The sequence below is a fragment of the Lissotriton vulgaris genome, chromosome 4_1 (genome assembly GCF_964263255.1).
Source record: "Lissotriton vulgaris chromosome 4_1, aLisVul1.2, whole genome shotgun sequence".
Lineage (NCBI taxonomy): Eukaryota > Metazoa > Chordata > Amphibia > Caudata > Salamandridae > Lissotriton > Lissotriton vulgaris.
The window spans coordinates 117,884,501-117,904,124 of NC_141691.1; the positions used below are offsets into that span (position 1 = coordinate 117,884,501).

The 19,624-nt window shown below is 45.5% G+C and overlaps 1 protein-coding gene across 2 annotated transcripts in view; it reads left to right on the top strand.

The window, feature by feature from the left end:
- The window catches only part of LOC147718446 (rho GTPase-activating protein 20-like), a 489,762-nt gene that overhangs the window by 216,391 nt on the left and 253,747 nt on the right, over positions 1-19,624 (top strand). For both annotated transcript variants that reach the window (XM_086918365.1, XM_086918366.1), the window contains 2 exons: positions 8,630-8,800; positions 19,465-19,614. In XM_086918365.1, coding sequence (XP_086774491.1) covers positions 8,630-8,800; positions 19,465-19,614 — 321 coding nt within the window. The remainder of the gene's footprint in view (positions 1-8,629; positions 8,801-19,464; positions 19,615-19,624) is intronic.

A 19,624-nucleotide genomic window follows, 5' to 3' on the forward strand; every position in this document is an offset into this window, starting at 1 on the left:
TCAGTTCTTTCTTTTTCCACACCAGCAAGAGAGAGAGAGCGGTACCCCCAGTCATTTTTTGACTGAACTTTTTTCTCGACTTTTGTCGACTTCATTGTCTTTTGAATCTTCACGACCCCTGAAGCACGAGGGATGTCCGGCTTTAAGGCTTGCGGTTCCTGGAACCGGCTGATGTCGGTGACGGATCGGCACCGCGTGTGCCTCTACTGCCTGGAGCTCGACCACGACCCCAAGTCGTGCTCCAACTGCCGGACCATGGCCCCGAAGTCTTTGCGGGAGCGGTCCCAAAAACTACTCGAACGTCCCCCACTATGACACCCAGGAGTCTGACTGCAGGTCACTGGCCCCTTTAGAAGTGCAGCTGCTGTATTTGTTCCCACGCAAAATTGATCCAAAAGAAGAGCAGGGTTTTTGCTACCTTGCAAAGTTGATCCAAATATCCAAGTCAATCGCAAAGGGAGAAGTATGTGCTTATAATAAAGACAGTTACATGCTTCATGGCTTTAAAACTGGCCCTAACTTCATGGCCTTAACATTAAGGTTTATAAACAATGAATGTTAATAGCAATAAAGTAATGCATGTCAGCGAATTCGTACCTCTTTTATCTCACATGTTTTCCATAATCTTGCATTTCCCAAGAGTGTTCAATATTTCATCACTTGTTTCTGTATGTTTTTTCGTGCATCTTATTACTCTTGTTTAGTGCATACTTTGAGTCATGCCTGGAGTTTATGAGGAGCTTTGATTGAGAGCTCTGGTGCTGAGGCTGAAGGCAAAGCAAAGGCATGTTAGTGGGTTTGCCTCTCTGCAGAGCACACAGATCAATGGCCATTTATTCCAGTTGCAATTGAAATTCTGTGGAAACGTGTATGAACGGGAACACAGATGTCAAAAGGCAAAAGTAAAAGAAAATGAAGAGCTTAAATGTCAGTAAATGCAGTGTATGTTTGGAGAGTGGTGAAGTGAGGGAGATGTGAAGAAGTGCATACAGGAAGAGTGAAGAGAGTGCTGAAGAGAAAAGATATGAGGTTGAAGATGAACAGATGGTTGAGATATTCAGAGAAAAGGGGCCATACAAATCTAACATGAAGCTCACATAACTGAAGGCCAATACTCCTTCAACAGGCCTCAATAATATTTGATTCACAGTGTCAAGACTTCAAAATTGAAACGCTCCAATGTTAATTACTTATAACAAATCATTTTTGTTACTCATTTATCTTAAGCTGCTAACTACCATTGACAATGCCAATAGTATTGGCAGGTTGTAGGCGCATGTCAGTTGTGTTATATATCTGGATGCAATAGCATCTCAGAGAGAAACCAAAATACTGGTCGGGTGCACACTATGGAAATCACAGAAATGGATTTGATGTGTTACCTTTTAGAGAGCCCCCACTTTTTTCATCCCAAAAAGACCTGTCTGCTCATTTTTCTGTATGACCGATTGCAGCGAGCAGCTGTGGGTGCTTTCTGAAGCCTGGTTAAAGCATTTTCTTCCAAAGTGGATGCGGCATGCGGTGGAGGACACTGTGCAAAAACACATTTTAAAGAGCCTGAAGTTGTTGCGCTGCACAATTTGCACATTACAGTAACTTGAACATAATAATGCAGTAAGATATGGGGCAGTTTTTAATTAGTTTGGTATTTTGAGACTAAATGTTCACACTGCTTTTTAAACCTTGCATTCTCACTCAATGAATTTGCTTCAAAATGCGCTATTTGGCAATCTTATTTTTTTTTTTTCTCGTGGATTCCCCTGAACGCCATGCTCACGACATACCCGACGTTTACGCCTCACCACTTTCAAATATCACCAATTGCCACTACATATTTGGGAATACAATTAGGAAAGAACAGTTCCCACTGAATTGTGAATCAAACTAGTATCTCACAAGGGTAGTGCTGTTGAGGATGAAAGATTGCATGGTTATGAACAAAATATTCCCAGAAACCACTGGGTGGGTGTTGAGCCATAAAGGGTAACACTGCACACAAGTCCTGTCTAAACGGTAAAAGATAATGAACCTTTCAGCAATCCACGGAAGTGACAATGGATTTGTAGTTACTATGCCAAGGCTATCAAATCAGTGTCTCTGATGATTTCCTGGAGACTCTCTTGGTGCAGACAGGACATTGCAGTAGTATGAGCTCACTTTTCATTAGATGTCATGTGAAGCAAGAACACATTCAGGACAGAAATACCCTCCTTCCTTCCTTTGGGCTAGCGTGTCCACACCAGGCTTCCAATTTGGAAACTGCTGGCCAGCTAATTTTACCTACTCTTTAATTTACACTTCAGTGGGAGCCTTGCTAGGAGATCAAATATAAAGTTTCCTGTAAAAACATAACCTTTAATCTTTTGTTCTGATTCAAACCGTGCCATGTAATTGTGTATTTACATATTCATTTTTAAATCCGGAGTAAGATTAATATTTTTAGTTTGTCAATATTTACTCTCCTGTGTACCAGGACACTCGTGTCAGATGTTTATTTAAAGAGCACTCTTATGAGACTTAAATTAAGTCATCGCGTAGGTGGTACGTGGGCTCTCAAATTTTCATCCACCCTTGCACTTTTGGCTGTTGAGCCTGAGTACGAGTACTAGCGACCACACTATCCAGAGTATATATGTTTAGCTCCTTGGGACCCACATTATTCACAAACTTTGTGTAACATATCTGAGAAAACAAACTTGTTGAACACCAAATCGGTAAACTCCATTTCTTTTAACCTCTTTCATCGAAATGGCCAAGATTAAAGACCGGCTCTAGGTTTTGGAATCTAACTTAGCTAAAGTCTTTTATCTCGAAATTGCAATAAAAAAGTTATCTCTCAATACACATAGAACATTCATTTCTTTTTGTTTTTATACCCGTTATACTTCCCCCTTTTTTTGTCACTTTCTCGCTGAACAACTCACTTGTTTTACGTTCTCTTCTCGACCTGCTCCTCCTTCTTCCCCTCTCTATTCCTTTCATCTTCCTCCTATTTTTCAGTTTTGCCTATGTATGTTTGTTTCAATTTTAACTGAAGAAGACCTGCTTCTTCGTACTTGAACGGTTTAGTTTTTTCCTTTCTAGCCTCTCCTGCCATCTTGTTAGCCTACCTCCTGTTCCTGTTTTAAGTGTTTTCTTTCTGCTGTTTGGCTGCTTTCTGTATTCCAATGTGTTTCTGGAAATAGAAAAAGTACTCCTATGGCCCTTTGCTCATGAAGGTATCTTGCCTTCAGTTGCACCCTCAATGCAGTGGAGGATTTTGTTGATGGTGGGAAATCAAATTACTATTCAAATTCCAGTTCTACAATATTCATGGAAAAGTCAAACTTTACCCAAAATGCCCCAGGAGCCTTATTACCGATTCTACGTCCAGCCCCGCAATATTTTGTGGAAAGTTAAAAGTTCTCAGAGTATTAAAAAATGGGTTGTAAAGCTATGCTTTTGTTGAATATCTAGTTTCTAGTTTTGTATTATTTCACTTTTAAGCAAAACGTCCATGGACTTCCAATAAATACCCTATTTTTTAGAAATAATTTTTATGTTTTGGTTATTTCATTTTTTTTTTATTTTGTATTATCTGCTGGACTTGGAACTTAATACTGAATCTATGATGGCTTTCTCATTTTTAGATTTGGTTTCAGACAGATTAAGCTGTCTGACAGACATGTTGTTACCAATAATGTAAACTTTATACATGAGTCAGTTTTGGCTCTATCACTAGATGTTTTTCTCTATTTTTTCTTACCCTTGACTTTTTGTTGTATTGTTCCACCTTCATTTTCACTAATTCCTTGAATACCGAAGTACTGGCAGATGGATTGTCCATTTTAGGATGTAATATCAAATAACTCACATATTCTAAATAACTCAAGGGAGTACACACCAGGCCTGGGTATAAAGCAAAATGCTGTTGTCCCATGTACAGTGTCTAGATACATTGATTGTCTGGAAAAGTATACTGTTCCTTTCACTGACCATGGTTCATGCAACACTTAAAGTCTGTTGCAAACAATGGATAACAGTTACATTTCTCAGCAAATAATGGCTTCAGTATGATTTAATCACAGAAATGAAATTAGCCACAATTGTTCGCATGCGTCCAGTCAGTACCATGCATTTTGATTTAGGAAAGCAGATTCAGCTAGGACTACTATAACACCAGCTATTTTATTGCACTTTTATTAAAACGGAATTTCATGTTACTGCCAGGGACTTTAAGAGCCATTATGTAAAATTCCTGGGCCCCAAGCCCACGTTTCACTTTCAATATCCTTTTACGACGTTCAAATCATCAGCCTAATCAGGTACTCTATGAGACATATAATTTCACTGTACTATTTACTCAGTGTTATATTGTATTTTCATCTATGCAGATCATTTTCTTATGTACTTTCTCCTTTTCTATGAACATCCTAGACTATCGAAATGTTCAATGAGAATGTTGCAAATCAGAAACTGGAATTGTAGATGTTGAATTATGTGGAATTAAACTTTGTTATATCTTCCCCGCCTGCCATGTATATACAAGAAGTTAGTGGGTGATATAACCAGACCAAACCTGTTCAATTTCATACACTGATTTGAACAATGATACGCAGTAGTTAAAGTATGTGACAATGATTCAAAATCCATTCCAAAATGAATGAAAACACGTGAAATGTTAAAGTAATGTTTTTGCAGTCATGGGTTCCCCCGTCTCATTATGCTCCTTGCTCAGCCACGTGTTGGAGTTTTATGGTGGCAAATGGGCTTGAGGAATAAGTAGACACTACAAAGTAGAAGGCGGCCTAGTTGCGCTCAGAAGTCTCTGCACTGATGGATTTTCAAACATGCTTCCTAAGGAGGACTACGTTTGTTTGTACTTTTTGTCTTTTCTTCCTGTTATTAAATTGGAAACTAGAATTGGTTGCCAAATAGGATGAGGATGAGGAGTCTTAGGGAGGTATTGATGCTTTATTTCCTCTTTTACATGACCTTGTCTCAACCCCCTAAATTGATCTTCAGGATTGATGCTAAGGGTCAGTAGGATTGTTAAAGATGCCAAGGTACTCTGCATCTCAGTGGCAAACTCTACCTGAATGTGGTGCATGTTTTGTGATGTCTTTGAATTACAAGTGTTGCTGTAGTAAAGATCCATTCATGTTACCTGCCGGCACGCCTATCTTTCAGAATGTTACATTCAAGCCAGGTACTTACCTGAGTTGGCAAGTGTAAAGAAGATGATAGTGCGCTTCTCACGAAGTCAGGCAGCGCATTTCTGGAGGGAATATGTGTTATTACAACGAATTCCGTTGCAACGCATGCCTTTACCACGCATGCGTTACAACGGAATGGGTTTTCTTCGCATAGCTTTTTCCTCTAATACTTCCGTGGTGACGTCGTACGTCGTTAAGAGGAAGCGGAAGTTTCTTTCCGTTTCCTCTTAAAGGATGCCGTTTGCCTGCACATCTCAACGTTTTTTGAGGTGAGTTTCTTTTTTGGGGGGGAGACCCCACCAAGCCCCCCTTTTTTTGTTACCCTTTACTACACATGCCTTTACTACGTACCTCGTAGTAATGGTATGCGTGGTAAAGGCTTTCGTGGTAACCACGCATGCGTTGTAATGCATGCGTGGTTAATGTTTCCGTGGAAACGGCCGCGTTGTAGTGGCCGTTTCCCTTTCTGGAATCTGTGCCTGGCACATGGCTGGGCATCCTTGCAGCATGGTGGTGCTGGCACTTTAATGGTTGCAGTGACTCCCCTGTTTGCTTTGCGACTTGCATGGAGGATCGGTGGTGTAGGGCCGGAGGAGTTGTAGGGTTCTTCATCGAAGGAAAGTTGTCAGACCTGAATTTCTTCCTTGAATGCCTTCTTGACCTCAAGAGTTGAGAGAAAGCGGCATGGCCGAGCCTTATGAAGTGTCCTTTCCAAGCTGGTGGTCTGTCCAGAGATTATTGTCTGAGGTTCCTAATTCAAGATGAAGTTGAGTCTTTTGCTGTGATGTCATTTCTAGTTTGAATCATACATGAAGCGGCATTACGAGTGTGTCTCAGTGCATTGCTACCTTATTTTTGTTTTATTCATTGTAGTTTTGCCTCTATTTTTTTGCCTGATCTTTTACTTCTTGCAGTGAGATTTCCCCTTAGAGTCTCCTCTGGCAAGACTGTTCTTGATACCTTTCCTTCCCTGATATGTGGCAGAGTTTGATACCTTTCTAATGTTCTTCTGCATGCATCTTCACCTTTCCTCAAGAAACAAAAGATTGCCAATGAGGAGTCTTGCCCTTTGTGGTTTTTCTTCCTAACTGGGAACCTCTCTTAAGGAGGCACTTAATGCATTGTACGTGCACCTTGGCTACTGGCAGAATTCACCCTTTTATCTATGCAAGCAAGAAGTAGAATTAAAATACCTCAACAGCATTTCTATCCTGGACACCGAAAGACTGGGAGGAAATCGTCTGTTGCGCTCCATCAGAGCTGATTCAGCCTCCTCTTCAATACCATTCAATTATCAATAGAATTCAAAGACTACTGCAAGCCGATCTTTGGGATCACTATGGGGCAGATGTATCAAGCCTTTTGCGACTCGAAAAGGCCAAAATTCACAGAATTTCGGCCTTTTGCGACTCGCAAAAGGCATTTTAGCATTTTTTCATATGCATCAAAAAATCGCAAAATAAGGAATCGCAATAATTTGCAATTCCTTATTTTGCTTAAGAATTTAAGGAATCACGAATTTTGCGATTCCTTAAATGAGATGTATGTAACTTTTTGAAATAGCGAATTTGTGTTAAGAAATCGCAAATTACCACCAACTTGTAGTTGATGGTAATTTGCGATTTCTTTCAAAAATGCCCTATTTGGCATTTGTGAGGGTGGCATGTGACCCACATACATGCCCATAGGGCATGTATGTGCGCCACATGTACACACACATGTAAATTTCAGGGGTGCAGCAGGGTGTCTTTGAGACACCCCTGCACCCTTGAAATAATTCTCAAATTGCGATTAGCAAATTGCGAATTCGCAATTTGAGAATTATTGCACTATCATTCCTATGGGCCTCCTGGCCCATAGGAATGCATTGGAAATTATTCCTTATTTGCGAATTCGCAAAATGCGAATTCGCAAATAAAGAATATTAAGGAATCGCTAAAAAATAGCGATTTTGTACATACATTCCATTTTGCGAATTCTAAATAGCGATTCGCAGAAAATCGCTATTTAGAATTCGCAAATCAGAATCTTGATACATCTGCCCCATAGATTATTGGCACTGAACATCAGTAACTGGATTTTTGACCGCCCCTTATGCATTTGGAGACTCTTCGTTGCTTGTGCAGTTCACACTAGCGGTGAAAACAAATATTTAGGTGATTCTGTGACAGATTGGTATTCATTAGTAAATATATTGTCCTTTCAAGTATTCCAGTTATGGCTGAACCTCATCACATCTTGTAAAGTGAATCCACCTGCTACAGTCGAAGAAATGAATCTAATCGTAACTATTCCCATGTGCCCTAGCCTTTAACAATAGATCCTCATGGTTAATAGCCAATGTTATCCAACTGTGAGTCAATCGATTGTATTCTCGGTCCCTGAGTTGTCCCACCCCTGAAGATGATGACATTTATATGCTAAATGATTGTACTTGATTAGGTGGTACATTATTTGGCTTAAAAGGTCCACTTTTAGAAGTCATGAAGGAGTTCTATGGATGGGACAGTCCTACAAATGACATTAAATTGAGGTTGTAATTAGCTGTAGACTAGTAGGTCGTGATGGCAAGGATTTCAAGTATTCATAGATATCCTTACATTCCTGAATGCACTTTGTGAACACACTCTATGTGTACACCAGTGACAAGACTCTTACGTTAGTGCTCTAGCGTACCTTTTACCCTTACTCTCAACTTAGACATTTAAACCATTAGTACCGAGGATGGCTCTACTGTAAGACTACAATTGCACATTTACTCAGGTTTGTTTGCTTGGGATTTGTGTAGCTTAAACCAGGCAACAGAAACATTTCTTAGAGTCACTTCAAAATTGAAACTGCTTTCACTTTCAATAGCTGGTAATGAAACCGAATAGTACCTCATGTTTATACTACAAACCTGTCACTCTCTTTGTGTGTTTAACAAGTTTTTTTCTTTGATTTCTATACTTTCAATAATCTATCCCTGTCATTGATTTCAGTCATGTCTTTAAATTGTGTATCTCTTTAAACTCTGTTTTATGTTTCTTCGTGTTTATAAGTGGTCAAGTATTTCTTTAACCTGTCCCTCATTAATTTCTACTTTGTTTCCTGTACACCTCTCATCTATTTCTATCTTGCCTTTAATAACTGATATCTGGCATGTCTTTACATCGTGTATCTCTTTAATCTCTGTCTTCTGTTTCTTTGTGTTTACAATTAATGTCTATTGTTCCTTTAATCTGTCCCTCTCATTGATTTCTATGTATTTACTGTGTCTCTTTCATTGATTTCGGTCGTATGTACTTTATCCTAATTAGTTCCAGTCTAGTGTTTATTGAATCCTTCTCCCTGGTGTCTGTTGTGTCTGCCATTGACTTCAGTTGCTACTCTTTTCTTTCTTTGATTTATAGTAGGTGTTCCATCTCCTTGATTTCTCCTTTTGGATTTTCTAGGGAGATTACGGTTTTTCCCACCCACCCTGGTAACGGATTGTTGATCGGGGCATTCTGCAGCCCCAACTCTGTATTTCTTCTGGACGAGCGCATCCACCTGACTTCGGGACTGCAAACCCAGGAGAGGCACCTGTTCCTTTTTAGTGATTCGCTGATCATCGCTAAGTCCAAGTAAGGAAATCTACTTATCATGTGTACCATGTCCAGTCCTTATTTATTTTTTACTTATTTTGATTGTTTTTTATAGTGCGAATACGACTCTTGCGGGTATCAGAGCGCTTTACAAACGCACAGAGAGCAGAGCAATAATAACAATATCATATTCGAGAAAAATACAGGATAAAGTAATACCCGGACAGGAAGGGTATGCTTTACAATGGTCAGAGAGCAGAGGAGCACAGCACATTACACCCAATGGCTCAGCTACAGTGTAATTAAAGTGCCCTGTGACATACGTCTGATAATAGAGTGAGGTGCCAGATGTGCACAGCTCTTTTACAGTTGCAAATTCTTTGGTGTCTTAAATCACAGTGTTGGCAACCTTCAAGGGCTTTGAGGATCTCCTTTCTGCTCTGTTTGGAAATGGATGTACCACTGGTTTTTGACCGTTGTGGATGTAAACCATTGAACAGTTATCGACCCCTGAGATGAGGTGTAACTGGTTTACAAAGAGGAAACTGTTGTCTAGGACACCCACCCCCTTGAGAAATAATGTCAGGCAGCCTTGGAAGTAGCAGGCAGTTTGCAGGGAACTACTGCTGCTTCCTCCAATGTTTTCCCAAACAGGAAACATTGGGGCATATTATCAAGGGGGTTTATCTCCGCTCTTTTGGCTTTAAAAGCCAAGAAAGCGGAGATAAAATTATTTCCCTATTACCTAGCTGTCGCTAACACCAGTTAGCGACAGCTAGTAGGAGATAGCGGCCATCTTGGGCCCCGCTTTGCATGTCAGTGATATTTATCACTAATGACATGCAAAGTGGGCGTGCCAAGATGTTAGCGACTGGAAACAGTCGCTAACATCGCTATCTCCTATTACCAACTTTTGGAGATATTCGTGCTAAGCGTGAATATCTCCAAAAGCTAACACCTGCCCTGAGCAGTTCTTAGCCATGTTATCCAATGGTAGGTGGATAACATGGCTAAGGGCATTTGCTCGGTAATGGATGAATATTGCTAACTTTACGGCGATATTCATGCATTTGGGCCGATTTTTATCGCTTAGGAGATAAACCTTGATAATAGCAAGGCTCCTAAGCGATAAAAATCGCCGCAGCTCGGCGATAAAAATATCGCTGCTAAACCAACATAGCGATAATTATCGCTAGTTGTTGGTAATATGCCCCATTGTGTTTTAAAAAGCAACACACGCACCTTTCATGGACAAGAGCTGCGTTTAAAAACAAATGTTTCCCGTTTGGGAAAGAGCTCGGTTGTCACCCCTTGCAGGCCTCCATGCCAGAATGTGTAGCTATCTACAAGAGGGCACAAATTGCGATCCCCCATTCATTTTCAATTGGCAGGTTATTTGGTTGCTAGCTGTCATTACATAGGTCGAATCAATGGCAAATTGTGTTCATGTGCTCTAAAGAACTCCCGTCAAATTACTAAATTATTTGTAAACTGAATTTCATGACTGTTGCACAAGATGGGGCTTAAGCCGTTCTCCCAGGTATGACCTGGAGCCTTATCTTAGCAGTAAGCATGCATACTTGCCCCAGGGCTGGAATCCTAGGTTATCACTAGTCACACAAGAACCTGCTTGAGCATTTGGTGACATTTGAAGGGTTCTTGATATTAAATATGCACTTGCAAATTTCATGTAAAATTCAGAACAAATTTCAACCCAGGTGGCAGCTAGATCTGGGTAAAAAAAATTATTTTTCAGGCGAAAGAAATGAAATTATTGAATTTCATATTATGTAAAATTCATCACATTTGTGATAAAGACCCATTCGTGATTTTGCATAATTATCAAATCGAGGAGCCTGGTTGGGACAGAATTCTTTCTCCAGATATACCAGTATTTCTAGTGGCTTTTTTTACACAAATCATGTTCTTTTTTTTTAAACACTTTTATTTATCAAATAGCACATATGAAGCATAGCTCTGTAACCCAGAAACATCTGCATAATACGTTTACATCATCATGACTTTGACTTTTACAAAAGTAAATCAAGGAAAAATGGAAAGCAATACAGCTGAAAAATCATCAAAGAAACCATAACCCAACAAGCCCCCCCGTCGCACTAAAGTCTTCCATAGAGCAGCACATCATTAGGAAATACACCTACATGAATAACTGCAGCACACTATTACACATGAGGCTACGTCTTGCACCAACAAAAAGGAAATTAAGCTGGGTTGAGAAGCCCTGCCGTAGAGACGGGTTCCAACTGCAGGCCTCAATAGTCCGCCCATTGCTTCCAAATTTTAAAATGTTTGTGCAGGCACCCCCTTGCTGTAAAAATGGGGATCTCCAGGCCCATGCAAAAGTCTGGGCCGTTCTTCCATGCAGACACTGAGGGCGCTGCCGGTGCCCTCCATGACTTTACGATATCTCTTTTAGCCAGAGTAAACCCCAGTAGCATAAGATGACGTTTATATTTGTTGCCCCCCACCTCTTCCATAAAATGTAAGAGTACCAGCTTCGGCGAGCGGGGAAAATCCTAGCCCAATACCTCCGAGAGGCAGGCAATAACTCCCCTCCAAAATTGTGCCTGGGCAGAGCAGTGCCAGACCGTGTGCATCAGAGTAACCTCCTCCCGCTCGCACCTGAGACATATAGGTGACACCACCAATCCCGCTCTGCACAATCTAACCCTAGTGAAGTATACCCGATGAAGGTACTTGAACTGGCTAAGGCGCAAGTGTACTGCTATTGCAGACCCTCGCGGCCAGTGCCTCCATCCAGTCCTCCCCTCCAGCGGACCAACATCCCAGGCTTCTCTGACCTTCTGTAGCATGGAAGAGCAATTTAGTAATCAGGGATTGGTAGATTTTAGAGGTCTTATGGTCTTGGAGATATCCCATAAACACCTTCGCCTCAATCGGGCTGAACTCAGCAAGTGACTCTAAGCCCTCTAAGCTAGGGGAAATAGTATACCGGAACTGAAAATATCTATAAAATTGGGTTTTAGGCATTTGAAAGTGCTTCTGTAGATCCTGAAAGGACTTCAGAACTGGTCCCCGCATTACGTCCCCAGGGTACAGATAGCAATGCTGTCCCAGCCTCTAAACCCAGATAGAGTAGCCAACTGTGGCAATTGCCCATTGTTCCAGAGGGAAGTCTCCTTCGTCAGCCTATTCTACCACCCCATCTTCCCTAGGGCAAGTCTCCAAATTTGAAAAATGACACCTGAAACTGGTGGAAAAGAGTTGCGCAGCGTTGCAAAGTATAGTATAGTGTGCAAAGTGGAATCCCCCATACACCTCCGTTCAACTACATAGGCTTGGTCGGCCCCATCCCCGTACCTCCATTCATTTAAGACAAGCAGGTGCAAGGCCATATAGTACGACAGAATGTCCGACGTCGCCAGCCCCCCGCAGTACTTAGATTGGAAACACATCCGTAATGCAACTCTGGCCACTCCTCCGGCCCACAAAAACGGTCCCAAGCCTGCATCAACCTGTCGGAACCATCTGGGAGGAATCGTGTAGGGGAAATTTTGCAAGTGGTATAGTAAACAGGGGAGCAAGACCATCTTGAAGATGGGCGATGTACCAAAAATGCACAATGGCATATGGGATCAGGTCATAAGAGCCTCCCAATCACGTTCCCATACCGGGGCCAAATTTCTGTCCCAAGACACACTAGGCGAGTCCGACAAGAATACTCCCAGATACTTGATCCCCCCTGTAGCCATCCGAATTGACCAGGCCCAGGAGCCCCGACCCGCAGCATCCCCAAGGACCCACAAAGTGGACTTTCGGGGGTTCATATACAATCCCGAAGACTCCCCGAAGATATGCATGATGCGAAGCAACCTCGGTCCCATGCTATTCACATTGGTAAGAAAGAATAGCATGCCGTCGGCGTACAGTGCAATATGATTCAACTGTCCATGTGCCCACTCAAAGCCAGTCACCTGTGCATCGATTCGTACCCAAGTGGCCAGGAGTGACATAGCCAACGCAAACAAGTATGGTGACAAAGGGCGCCCTGCCCAATGGAAAATATTGAGGAAGTAGATCCAGCTACGCACACTGATGCGGTGAGTTCAGTGTAAAGCAATGTCAGGTAGGACAAGAATCGTGGTCCAATATTCAGCCGGCATAAGAGCACGAATAGAAATACCAAACTGAGGGAATCAAATGCCCTATCCATGTCTGCCAGTAACATCGCTGCTTGTTCACCCAACCCCTGAATGGCCGCAATAGCAACATGCGCTCGACGAATATTGTATTGTGTTGCTCTCTGGGGCATAAAATCAGCTGGATCAGGATGCGTTAAGATAGTTATATGGGACCGAAGGGTATTAGCCAATCAATCAATCAATCAATCAATCAAAGACATTTATAAAGCGCACTACTAACCCGGAGGGTCTCAAGGCGCTTGGGGGGTGGGGGGGGGGGGAGGGGGGTGCTGCTACTGCTCGAACAGCCAGGTCTTGAGCTTCTTCCTGAAGGAGAGGTGGTCTTGGGTCAGGCGCAGGTCGGGAGGGAGGTCCAGGTCTTGGCGGCCAGGTAGGAGAAGGACCTTCCTCCTGTTGTCGTTCTTCGGATGTGGGGGACGGCGGCGAGGGCGTGACTGGCTGATCGGAGGTGGCGTTTGGGAGCGTAGAAGTTGATGCGGTTGTTGAGGTAGCTCGGGCCTTGATCGTGTAGGGCTTTGTGTGCGTGGGTGAGGAGACGGAAGGTGATTCTTTTGTTGACGGGGAGCCAATGCAGGTCTCTCAGATGTCCGGAGATGTGGCTGTTTCGTGGGATGTCGAGGATGAGTCTGGCTGAGGTGTTCTGGATCCGCTGGAGTCTCTTCTGGAGCTTGGCGGTGGTTCCGGCGTAGAGGGCGTTGCCGTAGTCCAGTCGGCTGGTGACGAGGGCCTGGGTGACCGTCTTCCTGGTCTCGGTGGGGATCCACCGGAAGATCTTTCGTAGCATGCGCAGGATGTTGAAGCACGACGAGGAGACTGCGTTAACTTGTCTGGTCATGGAGAGGGAGGAGTCCAGGATGAAGCCCAGGTTGCGTGCGTGGTCTGTCGGTTTGGGTGCGGTGCCCAGGGCGGGGGGCCACCAGGAGTCGTCCCAGGCGGAGGGCGAGGAGCCCAGGATGAGGACTTCCGTCTTGTCTGAGTTCAGTTTCAGGCGGCTGGTCGTCATCCACTCGGCTACATCTTTCATCCCTTCGTGCAGGTTGGCTCTGGCGGCGGCGGGGTCGTTGGTCAGGGAGAGGATCAGCTGGGTGTCGTCGGCGTAGGAGATGATGTTGAGGTTGTGTTGGCGTGCGATGGCCGCGAGGGGGCTCATGTAGACGTTGAAGAGGGTGGGGCTCAGCGAGGATCCTTGAGGGACGCCGCAGATGACTTCGTGGTAAAACGTTCAGCAATTTCAGAGGAATCCGTGAGGGACTCCCTATCTGGGCCAACGATACCAGGGAGGGCCTGGGGGTATAATATCCCCTGACACAACCGGTGGAGCCGCTTACTGGACTTATCTCCCCCCCATTGGTAAACCCTGCGGGCCTCATCTAACAAAAGGTCGGCATACCCCTGTTGTGCTAGCAATAATTGTTGATGGACCTGACTACCCCATCATCACTACTGCGATTTTCCAGTTCTATAATATTGGCCTCAGATTTTAGAAGGGACTCCTTGCGCGCTCTGTGAGCTGCCGCGCAAAAGGGGATGTCAACACCCCTTATAGTGGGCTTCATTGCCTCTGACAGGGGTTCAGCCCCCGCAACCGATCCTACATTAAATGTCAAGTAGCAGTCGATAGCACTCTCTATATGCTCCCTATATTCTTCCTTCCGTAAGTTCCAAACCAAAAGGCGCCATCGGAAAGGCTGTTGCAAGAGACCCACCTGCATGGTACGGGCTACCGGCGTGTGATCTGATAGATCCCGCAGGAGGATATCAGCCTCCACCACCCTGCCAGCCGCCACTCGGGGTACAAATAAATAATCCAGGCGGGAATAGGAATCATGAACTGCAGAGAGATATGTGTATCCCTGCACATTCCTGTGTAGTCGGCACCAAGGGTCCACCCAATCAACCCCTATCACCAGGGAGTGTAGTTTAGTGGGCTGGCGAACATCTGAGCATCCACCGGGCCTCCAACGATCTCTGGCCACTTTCATCACATCATTCCAGTCCCCCTGACCACAGACATGCCGTCCGGCATATCCGCCCACAAAGTCATGAGTCGCTCTTCCAAGCCCCAGGAGAGTGTTTGGGGGGAGTAGACACATCACAGTACCATACGCTCTTCACAAACAGTGCCATGAAGGAACAAATACCTCCCTCTGAGTGTCAGCCCACATTTTACCATGTCTGTAGGGAACCCTGAGGGGAATCAGGATTGCCACCCCCTCCCCCCCCCCCGGGACCCTCTTATAAACCCTTAGTGGAGCACCTGGATGTATCTCTAACGTTGAAAGCATAATGCCTTTGTCCCCATAAGGTGCGTGTCTTGTAACATGAGAATGTCAGCCTGAGCCCTTTTGGCCTGCTGAAGTATAGCCCCTCGTTTGATTTTATCCAACGCCCCCCTGACGTTCCAGCTTACTATCTAAAGGGTACCAGAGGGAACCCGTTGTCTACCTGATGGGCCTACAATGGGAGGCTCTAGTGGTATTTAGTGGTGCATAGAAAAGTGGCTGGTGTGCGCATGGTGGCCTTGTACTAGTATAGAATAGTACGATCAGACAACAAAAACAACAACCCAGCAAACCCCCCTCCCTATACCTTAAAACCGTTGAAGTATCTGTTGCGGCCAGTGCGGCCTGCGGACCCCAACAGGAGGTCCCAGCCTACCCACGCCAATGGATCCTCAACTTACAGCCCATTGTCAGCAGGCACTGTCCCTGTCACATAAAGTCCAGCAGAGATACCGGCCCTCATATGTGCTTCTCCGGTCAAAGCAATAATGTCTGAGTCACACGGGACTGTGGTCCCCCATCGATTAGGAGGCTGATGCATGCTGCTGAGGGGCTGACTCGGCCCGGGAGGAATCACTGCACGACTGAGATCGACGTCTGGACCAGGAGCATCTATTCCCTTTAAGCTTTTCTTTGGGCGACTTCCGAGCTACCGAGCTAGACGAAGCTTCACCATCTCGTCTATCCACTGAAAGACCTCCTCTGGCAAGTCGAAAAAGTGGGTGCTGGACTGATAGACCACCCGCAGTCTGGCCGGATACAGCAGCATACAGAAGCTTGAGATCCCGAAGACGAGCCTTGGCTGACAGAAATGATTGTCTCAGTTGCTGGACCAGCTTCGTATAGTCGGGAAATATCAGGATGCGGGCATTATCAAATAGCAAAGGTTCCTTGGCACTGGCCTGTTTCAGCATAACGTCACAATGATGGTAATTTAGCAACTTAGCTATGACCAGCCTCGGGCGGAAACTTTTGCATCAGAGCCCTATGGGCGCGTTCCACCACAAAACACAGAGACAAGGACTCCGGGGGGAGCCAGCTCTCCAGCCACTGAGTAAGGAACCGCTTCATGTCTCCCCCCTCGCAGCCCTCCGGGAAGCCAACAAAACAGAGATTGTTACATCTGTCCGTACCCTCAGCATCCTCCACTTGTGTCGCTAAACCATGTTGGGTGGTCTCCAGTGAGGCCACCCTTTTCTTCAAGGTAGTGACCACATCTTCCACTCCAGATATCTTTGTCTCAGCCTCCGTAATGTGCCCCACCGTGTTGTGCAAATCATGTCACAGCAGCATGACCTCGGAGGCGACTGCTCTAATTTTAGCGTCTAGGGCATACCTGGATTGTGTGATGGCAGCCATGAGTGCGGCATTGTCCAGCATGCCTCCATGCACCCCTCCAGATTCTGCTGCAGAGGCCCCAGGGCCTGTAAATTTGTCCAACGTGCTCTGTTTGGCCGAGCCCCCTCCTGATGTGTCCTTCGTCATGGTGGCCTTCAAGTCCTCTGGCTCCCAGGATAGCCCCACTTCAGCTCACTGTGCAATTCAGCCAGGACACAGTAGCCCCCCATTTCTGGAAAGGGAGGACGCTCGCTCACGTATTCGAATCGGTCCGCTTCAACTCCAGAAACCTATGAGTGTTCGGGCCAGAAGAGGACTACCCACCACAAGCCACACCATGCTCCCCCCCCCCCCCCCCCCCCCAATGGGCGCTTTACACCCTCAACTCCTCTGTGGCCACTTCAACAGGCAGACAGAGGCAGGCCCCCCACTCCTATAGTTCTCCAAGCCTCCTGACTCCAGCCGCAGCAGCACTCCGCCAATGATACCACCAAGTTCCAGTGCAGATGGCTGCCAAAGTCCAGGGGACCAGGTCAAAAAGGCTGGACCCTCCAGAACCCCGAACACACGGGCGGGCCCTCCAGTGCACATAGTGTAGCAAGAAAGCAAGAGGGTATTGGGCCACTACATGCCCCACGGAGCACCACCACTCAGGTATCCCAGGCCTCCACACGAGACCACAGGAATTCGTATTCACGGCTCGCGGGACCGCCAAACAATGGGGGGCGAGGAGCCCAATGCTGTTTAATCAGCGCCTACGGGCAACTTCCCACCACTGGGGCGGTAATATGCCCCGCCGGTGCCTAATGTGCTGACCCCCAGGGTTGTTTCGCACCTTCGGGTGCTGCCCCTCACGGGAATCCAGGGGGCCACACACTCCACGCCACCCTCTCAAGGGCCCGCAACCAGTCTTCCCAAATCACCGCAGCGGCTGAGGTCCGCAATGGCCCCCACTGAGCCCGCAGGCCGTGCCTCCCCCCCTTTCCCCGATGACTCTCGCGACCCGATATGGCCACCAATGTGAGATCACAGTACAATAGGGGAAGGAGGAACAAAGGACGGCCCACCGGGTGCTGGAGCTCAGAGATGGCCTAAATCACTGTGCCGGCCCGGGATCAGAAATGTCCACACGGGCCCCCAGCAAGACTGCAGCCCTGCGCGGCTCCACCTGTGGCCCGATACGGCCGCCGACAACAAGGCCACAACTCGTGGGGGGAGGGACAAGGAAACGTCCTCTTACCGGGTGTAGGAGTCCGGACCCAGACAGCCACCACTGCACCGAGACCCCCTCACCGTGAGAATCCTGTGCAGGCTCTCCGTCCCCGTCTCAACACTCCGCTGGAGGCCCTAGACACGGCGTGCTCCATCTCTTCAGCCATTGCACTAGGCAGCGAGGCCCCGCCTCAGCTCCGCCGTCTGCAGGCCATGATCCGGGCCGTCACTGCCCCGCACTTCATACAGCGATCCAGGTACGATACGGGGCTTAAAGTGCAGCCCTCACTCGCACCACACCTAGGATACGGTCAAGTTACTAGGAATGACCGGAGAAGCAGGATAATTGAAGTATGTTTGCTGAGGCTCGACGGAGCTCGCCTAGCACACATCTGGCTTTGCTAGGCCACGCCCCCACAAGCTATGCTCTTGTGTGTAACAACTACAACAAAAAGGTGATGTATAGACTGTTTGAATTAATCTCAGCCACAAGTGATTGCTCAAGGCTGCGTTACAGTTGATAATTTTTTGCCCATAATGCTACTCTAGACAGAGGCCTACCTTATGCAAATGGTTAATGACCCTGATCCTCATGGGAACAGTCACAGATCTACCAGACAAGGTCCCCTCAAGAAAGGAAGCATCAGCCATCTACTGATGTTAGCCTTTTTGAGCCACTTCAGTAGGGTGCAGATTGAGTCCTATGGCACAGTGAGCACGGGACCCAAGTCTGGACATGCCCATCAAACTTAGGGTGTCAATTATAACAAAAAACAAGGTGATAGATAAAGTGCTTCAATTAATCTCAGCCACTTGTGATAATTCAGGCTGCATTCCAGTCCTTCTGAAAATCTCTCATTACATGATTTTGCATAATTCTCATCCTCAGGAGACTAATATGAGCAGAATATATCTAAGAGCAGGGTTTTCCGCTCAAATCAGTTTCCTGCAAGTAATTTGGTGATTTCTTTTCCATGACATATGCACAAGAGATATTGGCAAACCACATTTTATGTTAAAAGCGTGAGAGGATTAACCAAAGCAATACTGTTTAGATGCTATTGATGCCACCACAATAATTGTCTAAAAACTATGGGCCAGTGGAAAAAAGCCCTCACAATACAGCAGACATACTATTGCACTGTCTCCTTTATGCTCCTTCCTTGATACCTAGAATACAGGCAAAAAAACATAGTTGGTTCCAATGATCTAAGCATTGCGAATGGTTGACTCAGACTCACCATGCCAAGAGGTTGGAAACGTGCTAATGAACATCTAAAGACTTGTCACAATGGTAAGATGCTGGTTTCTGTTTGTTCACAGCATTGTATTTCAAAATACCAAGTAAAAAATGTGGTACAAAAATATCATAGTCAAAATAGCACCTACCAAAATATTGTAGATTAAATCAACATAGGTAACTTTAGATTTACTATTCTTAACTCCACATCTACGTACCTGTAGAGATGGAAGGACAACGGTCCCCTTTCCTATCCTTGAAGAAAATGATCAGCCATATGAAAAGAGTTGCCAGAAAATTGTGAATTGACAAATTACCAAAAACATGTCTTGTTTCTTGTGCTGAGCCCCCCCCCCAGGACCAATAATCACCTGGCGCTATAGTCTCTGGGCCAGATAAAGGAGGATTCACACCTGTCTAACCATAGCTTTTAATTTGACCTCACAGGTCCTCGAGCAGCTTGAAGTTGAAGAGACGGGTCCGCCTCTGTGAGATGTGGATTGGATCCTGTCTCAACCAAATCTCAGACAAGAGAGTGAGCAGTGATTATTCGTTTGTCATTGGCTGGCCGACAACAAACTACATTGTCACATTCAGGTATGTCTTC